This window comes from Priapulus caudatus, unplaced genomic scaffold (assembly GCF_000485595.1).
Source record: "Priapulus caudatus unplaced genomic scaffold, Priapulus_caudatus-5.0.1 Scaffold1180, whole genome shotgun sequence".
Lineage (NCBI taxonomy): Eukaryota > Metazoa > Priapulida > Priapulimorpha > Priapulimorphida > Priapulidae > Priapulus > Priapulus caudatus.
The window spans coordinates 1-12,057 of NW_014578241.1; the positions used below are offsets into that span (position 1 = coordinate 1).

The 12,057-nt window shown below is 44.2% G+C and overlaps 1 protein-coding gene across 1 annotated transcript in view; it reads left to right on the plus strand.

The window, feature by feature from the left end:
- The first annotated feature begins 119 nt into the window (after positions 1–119).
- Positions 120–12,057, plus strand: part of LOC106815703 (amino acid transporter ANTL1-like) — a 14,236-nt gene continuing 2,298 nt past the window's right edge. Inside the window, exons 1-5 of the mRNA XM_014820205.1 lie at positions 120–214; positions 1,418–1,540; positions 2,099–2,180; positions 2,890–3,096; positions 3,812–4,004. Coding sequence (XP_014675691.1) covers positions 182–214; positions 1,418–1,540; positions 2,099–2,180; positions 2,890–3,096; positions 3,812–4,004 — 638 coding nt within the window. The 5' untranslated portion in view covers positions 120–181. The remainder of the gene's footprint in view (positions 215–1,417; positions 1,541–2,098; positions 2,181–2,889; positions 3,097–3,811; positions 4,005–12,057) is intronic.

Here is a 12,057-nt window from a genome sequence, read left to right on the forward strand (position 1 = left end):
TCTCTCTCTCTCTCTCTCTCTCTCTCTATACTAATAATATATATATATATATATATATATATATACATTAATACGTTTTGCAGGGCGCTGGCACTGTTGGCCATGTCAACGACCTTTGGTGTCTGTGTTATGATCGTCATCTCTGTATCCGGCAGCATGCCAGCCGCGGACAGCACTGCGCATGCGCCACCATCATTCCACTCGTTCACTCTCGGTACAGTCGATATGATGCGTGCAACTATACGCATAATCAGGAGTGAATAATAATAGATAATATCTATTTTGATTCACTCCTGATATAATTATACTAAAATGCTAGTTCTAAGAGTCTGAGATGGTACTAAGATCTATCAAATATAAGTCTACTGTAATATAGACAACACAACCTCCAAACACACGGTTTTTGCTTTGGACAGTGAACCATGGGCAGTATTCACCAAAGATCGTATAGTATAGAAGGCCTCCGGCACTATACGATCTTTGGTATTCACTGATCTCTATAATATAATATAATATATATTATAGAGATCAGTGGCAGTATTCCGTTAGCCAATGACCCTGTAGTCAAAGTAGATCATCTACATTGGTCTGGGGACAACTGTCTACCTTGCCCCCCCCCCATGTATGTATTGTGAGTGTATTGTATGATGTATTGTATGTATGTATGTATGGTAACTGTATCCGTATGTATGTAGTATGTATGTATGCCAGTATGTAGTGGTAGTGTATGTAGTGTATGTATGTGATTTATGTATGCTATGCTATGTATGTATGTGTGCGTGGACGAATGACGTGTGCGGGTGACGTGTGCAGAGGATTGGAGTGAGGCGATAGTGCGTCGTGGAACGGATAGAGTGGACGGACGGAGGAAAGCGCTCCGCGAGAAAATACCCCATGTGCGGCGTGGGGCGCCGAGTGTGGCGCTGTTGGTGGGTTTTGTGGGGTGTGCGTCACGTCGTGTGTGTTTTGTGTTGGGTCGTGTGCTGACAGTCGTCGTCTGCGTGTGCGTGTGCGTCGTGCGTCGCTGCGTGTGCGATCGTGCGTTCGTTGCTGTGTTGTGTGGTGCTGTTGTGTTTGTGTGTGGTGTGGTCACCGGTGAATGAAGAGAAGAACGTGAGGGGCTTGGGGTTGTTTGTGCTGTGCGCGGTGTGTGGTGGTGTGTGGTGGTTTGTGTTGCTGCGTGTGCGTGTGCGTGTGCCGTGCTGGCGTGTGCGTGTGCGCTGGTTTGCCGCTGTGACCTTCGTCACGCCAGTCACGTTGTGCGTTGTGCGTGGCGTGTGCCGTGGGCTGTCGTTGCGCGTGTGCGCGCCCGTGTATGTATGTAGTGTAGGGTGTATGTATGTATGTATGTAGCCTTGATGTATAAATGACGTATGACGTATGTGGTATAAAACGTCGTTCTATCACTATGATTTAGCACTGGGGAGTCTTCGCCTGGTCTTTCACGGGACATCCCATATTTCCGCGCACCTCTCAGAATGACATGGCAGAACCCAACAAGTTCAAATACTCCATCGTTCTCGCCTTTGCTGTCGTGCGCGTAAGTGTGTCGGTAGAAGCAGTTTTTAAACTCCTACCTATATATTTATTCTCTATTATGAAGTGGTAAGACTACAAGATGCTGTGCAAATATGCTTTCCCAGCATCGACTGACACGAGGAGAAACGAGAACGGCCAACAGCAAGCACGCAAAAGCACTGTAGCACACGCCACGCCACGCACGCACAGAAACACACAACACACAACACCACACACACACACACACACACGACACGACACACACACACACACACATGTATGGGCGTGATTACTTTTCGATGGTTCTTGTGCTCGTGGGTGTGGTTGTTTAGTGCAATCAAAGTAATTATCCCTTACTGACGCTACACCTACAGACAGTTCGAAAACGTGCATAGGCCTACACTTAGTATTATTATAAATGATAGTCGCTAGTGACGGTTGTGTTGGAACTAGCTAGCATGAACAGGTCGGAGCTCCGGATATCCTAGAGATTGAGGTGGTGGCTTTCAGTTGATAGCATCCCTTTAGCCGACTTACTCTTATCCCATCAGTGTTCGTATATCAACTATGACCCTATAAGCTACTGGAGGCAGTCAATGTAGACGAGTTCCAAGACCACATAGCTTATCAACAGAGCAATGCACAGACCTACAAACTTTTTGGTAGAGGCTGGAAACAGGTAGAATATCATTTCTAGGATACCTGGGGGAGGTTTCACTGGGTATGTTCCAGGGCTGAATTGGCGTATTGTGTTGGGCCATCTTGACACTCCAAATGACGCCAAGGAAAAATGATTTTCTAAATATCTGGACTCCCCGAGCGTCGTATGAGAGTAATGTGGGCTGGGCTATACCCACATTGTTTCGGATTTAGTGAGAAAACATTATGTCCTTAAAAACATAGGAAATGCGCCCATATTGGATTTTTCAAGATTACCGCCGCCCCGAGGTTGAAATTTGGTTATNCACGACACGCAACAACACACACACACACACACACACACACACACACACACACACACACACACACACACACACACACATGTAATAGGCGTATTACTTTTCAGTTCGGTGTGTCGATAGTTGGTGTGATCGTATAGTTAGGCTCATTATACTTTACCACTGATCATTTGTAATTACCTACTCTACATATTAACGGAGCCCTGTTACACACACACACCACATGTGCGCACGCATGCACGCATCGTTGGAAATGATACGCGCCAACTATTCCAGTTATTGTAGAGTTTTTACTATTGCACTTTTTTCCGCTATTGCAGCTATAATAAAACGAGATGGCGTACGGCATGTATCATGCGGTGAGATCTCCGCATAAAAAACCTCCAGTACGTCTTTACTTGGGCTGTTTCAGTTATTCTCCTCATGTACATGCCTGTCGCGACGATCTCCTACCTAGCCTACGGCAGTGACTTGGTCGACAACGTACTCTTGAATCTGCCGCCAGGTGTCGTGCGCAGCGTGGCGCAGATTCTCATCACGGTGCATCTGCTCTCAGCCTTTGTCATCGTCGTCAACCCGCTCTGCCAGGAGGTGGAGGAGCTCATGAAGATACCGAAACGTTCGTCAGGCGCTTTCTTACTTTTTTACGTTTCGTTTTCATTATCGCGGTCGTCATTTTTATTTGCTCCATGGTCATTTCATTTTTATTTTTTTCATTTTTAGTTGGTCGTCATGTGCTCCACTAATTCATAATTCATAAGAAATATATTACGGATTCAATGTGGTCAAATATGACAACGCAGCGCCATCTAACGGGAGAAATAATTCGCAAGCGCATTTTCAGCATTATATTGTATGTTTCCGTAATATATTTCTCTAACTTATATCTCTGCAATCCTATAATATTGGGGTGCATATGACAGCGAAATATATTGAGGAAGCTTATTCCAATACGCTAAACCGCCTATGTTACGCCAGGGTATGGCTATTACTACTACTGCTGCTATTACCAATGAAATGAATGAATACTACTACTGGTGATAGATGATAGATAATAGATTCTATAATATAAAATAATAGAATCGATTATTATTCACTCCTGATACCATGGATATCAATGACAACTAAACCTAATAATAGCAGCATCACCACCAACAATAACAATAATAATACTAATTAGGTTTAGTTATAGGTATAGGTTTAGGTTATTAGGTTTAGCTGTCATTGATATCCATGGTAATATCAGGAGTGAGTAATAATAGATTCTATTATTTTATTTTATATGATCTATTATTATTAACTCCTGGTAATATCTGTATGTCATTGCTATATAGATTTCAACCCGTTTCGCTGTCTGATGCGAACTTTGATCATGCTCCTCGTGCTGCTACTGGCAGAGAGCGTCCCTCACTTCGGTTCGATCCTGTCGCTCGTCGGAAGCTCTACACTGATGCTGCTCACCTTCATCCTGCCCTGCATCTTCTACGAGAGACTCGTTACCATGACGAGCAGCGACTGGGAAACCAGGTAAGCAGCAGTTACCCAGGTAAAGAGAACTACTGGTAAAGTGATGTTTACAGTATCAGGTAGAGAGAGAGCGAATTACGCAGGAAGCAAGACGTACAGGTATAGTGATGTAGACAGGATCAGGTATAGTGATGTAGACAGGATCAGGTAGAGAGATGTAGACAGGATCAGGTAGAGAGATGTAGACAGGATCAGGTAGAGAGATGTAGACAGGATCAGGTAGAGAGATGTAGACAGGACAGGATCAGGTAGAGAGATGTAGAACAGGGTCAGGTTAGAGAGATGTAAGACCGGCATCAGGTAGGAGAGATGTAGACAGGAATCAGGTAGAGAGATCGTCGACAGGATCATAAGAGAGATGTAGACAGGATCAGTATGAGAGATGTAGACAGATCAGGTAGAGAGATGTGACAGGATCAGGTATAGTGATGTAGACAGGATCGGTAGAGAGATGTATATCAGGATTCAGGTAGAGAGATGTAGACAGGATCCAGTAAAGAGATGTAGACGTGAATCAGGTAGAGAGATGTAACAGGATCAGGTGAGAGATGTAGTACCAGGATCAAGTCAGAGCAGATGTAGACATGATCAGGGTAGAGAGAATGTAGACAGGAATCAGGTAGATGAGATGTAGACAGGATCCGGTAGAGGAGATGTAGACAGATCAGGTCAGAGAGAGTGTAGAACAGGATCAGGTAAAGAGATGTAGACAGGATCAGGTAGAGAGATGTAGATCAGGATCAGTAGAATGAGATGTAGACAGGGATCATGTAGAGAAGATGTAGATCAGGATCAGGTAGAGAGATGTAACAAGGATCAGGTAGCAGAGATGTAGAAGCAGGATCGAAGTAGACGAGATGTAGACAGGATCAGGTAAGAGAGATGTAGACAGGATCAGTAGAGAGATGTAGACAGGGTCAGAGACGAGTATGTAGACCAGGATCAGGTAGAGAGATGTAGACAGGATCAGGTAGAGAGATGTAGACGGATCAGGTGAGAGAGAATGTAGATCAGGATCAGGTAGAGAGACTGTAGAAGGATCAGGTAGAGAGATTGTAGACAGGATCATGGTAGAAGAGATGTATGACAGGATCAGGTATAGTCGATGTACGACAGGATGAGGTAGAGAGATGTAGACAGGATCCAGGTAGAGAGATGTAGAGCAGGAATCAAGGTAGAGAGAGTAGACAGGATCAGGTATAGTGATGTAGCACGGATCAAGGTAGAGAGATGTATGACAGGACTCAGAGTAGAGAGATTGTAGACAGTATCAGTAAGAGAGATGAGAAGGACAGGTATACGTGATGTAGACAGGCATCAGGTGAGAGATGTAGACAGGATCAGGTTTTAGAGAGATGTAGACAGGATCAGGTAAAGAGATGTAACGACAGGATCACGGTAGAGAGATGTAGACAGGATCAGGTAAGAGATGTAGACAGGATCAGGTAGAGAGATGTAACAGGATCAGGTAGAGAGATTAACCGGATCCAAGGTAGAGCAGATTGTAGACAGGATCAGGTAGAGAATGTCGACAGGATCATGGTAGAGAGATTGTTGACAGGATCAGGTTAGAGAGATGTAGAAGGATCAGGTAGAGAGATGTATGACAGGATCAGGTAGAGCGATGTTAGACAGGATTCAGGTAGAGAGATGTAGACAGATCAGGTAGAGAGATGTAGACATTGGATCAGGTATAGTGACTGTAGACAGGATACAGGTAGAAGAGAATGTAGACAGGATCAGGTAGAGAGATGTAGATCAGGATGCAGGTAGAGAGATGTAGACAGGATAGGTAGAGAGATGTAGCAGGATCACGTAGCGAGATGTAGACAGGATCAGTAGAGAGATGTAGACAGATCAGGTATAGTGATGTGACAGGATCAACGCGTAGAGTATGTCGAAGGATCAAGTAGAGATGATGTAGACAGGTCAGGTAGAGAGATGTAGACAGACTAACAGGATCAGGTAATGTGATGTAGACAGTCAGGTAGAGAGATGTATGACAGGATCAGGTAGAAGATGTAGACAGGTCAAGTAGAGAGATGTAGACAGGATCAGGTAGGAGAGATGTAGACAGGAATCAGGTATAAGTGATGTAGACAGGATCAGGTAGAGCGACTTAACAAGGACAGGTAGAGAGATGTAGACAGATCAGGTATATGTGATGTAGCCAGGATCAGGGTAGAGAGAGATGTAGACCAGAATCAGCCGTATAGTGAATGTAGAAGGTCAGGTAGAGAGATGTAGACAGGTATCGGTAGAGAGATGTATGACAGATACAGGAAAGAAGATTGAGACAGGACTCAGGTATAAGTGATGTATGACAGGATCAGGTAGAGAGTGTAGAAGGATCAGGTAGTATGAGATGTAGACAGGACTCAGGTAAAGAGATGTAGACAGGATTCAGGTAGAGAGATGTAGACAGGATCAGGTAGAGCGAATGTAGATCAGGATCAGGTAGGAGATGTAGAACAGGATCAGATAAGAGAGATAGAGGGGTAGTGATGATCGAAGGTAGGAAGGATACAAGTCAACTGCCTATGCAATACGCATATAGATAGTGGAAATGATCGACAGCCAATACGCCAACATGTACACGTGAATCATTAATTGCTACTGCCAACCAACAAGCAACTTTCAACTTTCACCCTATAACATTCATTCCGTGTAAGTATGCAAAAGACAATGCAATTGCACATGTATCACTTGTTCACCAGCTTTTCACATTTACTTTCTGTATCTATCGTTGTACGAGTTTTTACACAGGTACCCACAATTACTCGCCTAATTTATATTTTTGAATTTGTTACAGATTATAATCCACTTCACACTTAGGGGGCATTAATACGAGGTAATTGACTAGGTGCTATCCGCAATGATAATGGAACATATTCTGCAATGAGGCCTATATGGTTGGTGCGCACACATTCACAGTACCCTGTACTTCAACGTGACGGCTGCGAGTGGATAGCAACAACAACACCAGTGGAAGTCGAATATGTTTTACGATTAATGTACTAAAGAATTCTGATTAGATTGCCTTGTAATAGTAATGTTAACGTGACGAGCAGCTTCTAAACTTGTTGTGGTGAAACGAAAGTTGAAATAAAGCCAAGGTTTTTATGCAACAAGTAATTGCGACTTAACAAACACAACACCACGATTCTTCGTTCACAACAATTTATTTCCACCAACTATCCGTGCACAGACAGCGTACACGGTGCGTACAGTAAATAATACATTCGCTGGTGAGGTCCATCGTGCTCTTAATGTACCTGAGCGGATGTTCTGCCAGTTCTTCTCAGTAGGACACGAAGGAAGTTGATAGGCTAGCGATATGTTCTTGCCACCAGCCTCGCCTCATTCATTCCCTAACGTGTTCCGACAGCGCAAATTAAGCCAAGCATCAGCACGCTGTAAGACAACAATGAATCACAGATGTTAGCGATTGAATCACGATTACACTTGCAACGCACAAGAAAGAGATGTTAAACGTTTGTATCACCAGCCCTCAGGGTAATCCTAGAGTCAACACTTGTTTCTGAGTACAATAGGTGCAATAATGTTCTGTTCATCAACGAACTGGTGACCGTTTTTAGATTCTCGCAGCTGCGACGTAGAAATCAACAAACCGCGCAACCCATTACAACTCTCCTCGTTGTCCATAGACGCAAACAACGAGGCCGCAGGTGAAGGCATAGCCAATCACGTATTTTCCATCTGGCTCTGTTGTAACTCTTTGATTTTGTGACGCGTCGATTCTCTTGTTACGTCAGTCCACAACGCAGCATTCTCACGATGATATCGCTTTCTCCGTGGGTGAGCCGGCGCTACGGCAGGAGAACTTTGCGGCGGCCTTGTTCAGACGCGCGGACCGAGGAATACGAGGAATGCTGCTGATGAAGAAATCGGACGCAAGAAAGGCATCGTACTTCTTCGGCTGCAAAGACAGTAATAAACAAGTGCGGAACGCAATTTTCACACGTAGATAATAATACCTGACTAGGTCGGGCCCATATTCCTCTAGTACTGAAGATTTCACTTTTTTTCCACCCCAAAACTCATGTTAAAAAGTCAACTCCAGTCATTTCCTTAGATGCGCAATACTTAAAACATACTCCCACTTTCCACTTTGTTTTAAAGTCGATAACTGCGACAAACAGCGATGTTCCTGCCGCATGTCCGCACAGACACTCGACTCTGTACAAACCCCCCCCCATGCACCGACGTGCGCAATACATGCGAACTAGCAATTAAGACGAAGAGCCTTACCGAGTTTCTTCACCAACTTCTTGGCTCTTGTTGAGGCTTCTGAGGGCATCAGCGTCCATGCACTCGACACTTGTTGGCCTGCGCCTCGTCGGGCAATGCTGCTGGTCGCCCAGAACAGCACCACTCTGTACTTCGGTTTGGGAATGTACTTACCTAGACAGCGAGAGGTAAAGGTAATGTGTGCACAATGATTCCAGTCTACCACGTAACATTTACATCTGTTAGCCTGTCGTCCACATTAACAGCGTTCACTTAACACCCACCCGTTCAATTACATTAACGAAGTCACTCCCATGCTGCAGGAAAATAAATCAATTTAAATTATACTAGGGGTGCACGAATGATCCGGATCCCAAAGTTTTGCGCAGAGTTTCGCGATTCGGCCGGAACCCTTCACGAAACCGCGGCCGGAACGGAACTTTTTCCTAATTCAGTTTCTGGTACAAGCGTTATCAAAATCAAAAGATTAGTCGCCCGTCTCCGGAGGCGGCCGGTAACCCCACAGTTCCCCTGGAGAGTCAATAAAGTCAAGCTTGCTAAACAATATAGTGTTGCTAAACGATTTGCCCCTTGAACATTGGCTAACTCAATGAACTGAACTTAAAGTTGATTACGTCACCGTAAATAATAACAAGAGCCGAGAGCGCGGAGCTCATCTGGGTCTGTTGCTCCGGTTATAAACTCAGTCGTGCGTATGTGACACAGTTTGTTAGGCGGGCAGATATGCAGATACGGCAGTTGCGTACACATCGATTGGTTAGGACACGCTCACTATCTCCCCGCCCATGGATTTGGTTTGATTTTATTAATGATACTTGCCTTTCACTTCGAATTTGTTTGTCATAAATCACAGCTATCTATTTTTTATCTATTCTATAAAAGATTTCAACATATGAGCATGGATCTGGCCGAAGTTTAATTAGAGGGGGCGGGGAGTCCTTCTCTCCCACTCCGCTCCCACTGCGTCCACCCTCCCTCCCTGCTCCCACTTCACTCCTCTTGCCTCTCACTCACTCCCCTTACCTCCATCTCCTCCCCCTACCTCGACCTCCTCCCCTGCCTCCACCTCCCATCGCCTTGCACAACATCTGCGCACGACCTAATTGTATCCCGTTTTTCGGGCTGCATACACACCGGTATCAGCCGTTTCGCCTGTCCCCCGTCTCAATTTTACTACCTCTTCTCTCTCTTTATCTCTAGACTTTCTCTCTGCTCTCTAATTATATTAAAAAAATAACCCAGGCGATGATGCTTTTACTGCCCCCTTAAAATGCTTTCTTCCTATCGCCTGAGTGTAAAGTCATAGAAATCATAATATATATGTGTCTCTAATATTCTATGGTAACAGCTTATGTTCGCACAACTGGTAAACTGGATACGCAGCGCATACTACATGATATATGTTAAGATTCAAGATGAAAGTAAATATTATATATTATAATATTGGTACCTAGTTTATTATTCTATTCGTTTAAGCAAAGTACATGAGAATAAAATCTAATTTAAACTAGGCCTATAGTTGCTGCGAGATGGGCCGCGTGCAAGTGTAATCAATAATCAAAGATGGCATCGTTCCCTGAAATCGTACAGTAGGTACAGGCTCAAAATCCAACGTAAGTATATTCAGGCAGTTGCTGCAGGCTGTTGCAGTTAACAGGTGGCATTGCAGGTTTGGCAGGCACAATTATGATAAGAAAGCGTGCCAAGCCATGGCTGCCTGTGGTTTTGGCCTCGTGAAGCTATTCTGATTCCATCATTCAGCTTCAGGGCCTAATGCAGGGTGCATAGACAGACTGCTTTAGAAAATCATATGATTTAAGGAGCGTAAACCTTTGTTGCAACAAACATTTGCCTTTGCAATTAAAACTGTGCATGTACCTCCACAATTGACCAGGTATGGGCCTCAAAATAATAGCGCAAAGCAGTTCAGTCGCTTTGTTGACAGTACAAATCCATGTTTAACGCCTCCTCTTTGAGGTCAAAAGGTATCCGACATAATTCTTCGGCATGTCAGCAGAAGGGACATTTCATGGTCCGCTTTCAATAAACCATAAAAATGCTAGGTCACCGCTGCAACAAAAAAGTTTTTCCAATCGCTCCGTCAGACCATGTTCCTCAAGAAAATGTCTAAAATCTGCCCTGTGCCCACTGCACTTTGACCTGGTTGACCTCCCTTTCGGCACAGTGATGGCTTTATCCTACCATGATGCTAATATCACGACTATCACGAGCTAAGGTCGAGCCGTTTAGATTTGTGCCGCAATTCTGCATCTTCCTCCGCTATACCTTAAGTTTAAGGAGTGAATGTTCCCTTCTTTTACACCTCTTACCTTGACCTTTGACCCCGCAGCTTCGACCATCCAATCGTTTTGACGATCCCCCCGGACGTCCAATATGCGTGACGGCGTACGTTCGAGCGGTTAAGATTTGTGCCCAACTGTTGACGGCCGGACTGACGGCCGGGACGGATCGCACGGACGGACGATCAGCGATTCTACAAGCTGCATCTGACTATGTCAGATGAGCTAAAAACAAAACAATCCCCTTTTACAAAATATAGAGTGATTCTTGTTGCACTTATTTAATGGTTAATTGCTGCAATTATACTTCTTAATTTTTACTAATATATTGTTCGATGTGAACATACACTTGTGATCTCAGTACATAGCCCATAGCAAGCAATTATGTTATGAACCTAATTATCAAATCGTCCAGGTTTTTTGGATTTTTAGCCTAGTTTGAGAAACAAATCTTATAGGTAAGAATTTGACGATAGTTAGTCACGTTAGTTTCTTGCTTTAATGTCAAAAAATGGCAACAAAATTTTTACAATTTTACCACTAGAAAATTCGTGACGTAGTCACTTTAACTGATGTTAGGCAATTCAATAAGATTTTCTCTTCAAAATCAAATACTTTTAGAGCCACAGCAATTCGCATCCTGTCTGCTTAGTTACCAAATAAATAGATTAAAACCGAGGGATAGCTTGCAACATGCGGTCTTGCCACGAAATTTCGCTGCAATTGAATAAGATGCCAAATTAAGTGCACTGTATGCAGCTTGATTGCATACACCTAACAGTAACAACCATCTGTAATTGAACTTTGAGCATTGTCCTACTCGCCATGTGATGTGCCTCATAATGATATTTCGTTCAGGCCGGTGAGGCCAAAACTGTCGTTTATTCAGCTAAAAGTTCCGGTTCCGGCCGGAACTTTAAAAGTTGGATCCGTGCACCCTAGTTTATACATCAATTAAAATGAAGAATCCCATGAAACTATCACTCGGAAAAGGTAGGTTACCCGCAACAACCTTTGCACGTTATCGCAAGGGGAACACGTTGCTAGCCGCGCCTTCGCCCGGTAGTTTCAGACGTGGGCGGCGCACGCGTTAACTAAGTTTTTCGGTCAGCGCGAAAGGCTGAACGCTCCCCAGTTGTTTTTAAGACCCTGGTAGAGTCCGCCAGCCAAGCACGCGTACGAGCGAGCAGACTCGACTTTCCTGTCAAACGCGAACGATGCGGCAAAACCTTCTGCCGTTTCCATGACAACATAAATACATAATTGTGTACAAAACGTTCTTAAGTAGTTCAATCAGTTATATGTTTTTTACTTGGACTTGACGGAGTGACAAGCGCTGAGATCAAAATTAATTGACGAGGTTAGCGAGAATTGCTCATTGCTGCTTCCAGGCCGGGCAGTTACTTGATGGTGCCAAGATGAACGCTTGTCCTTCTGCGGATGCAAGTTCTTTCAGGTTGATCTGTACGTTCAACGGTCTC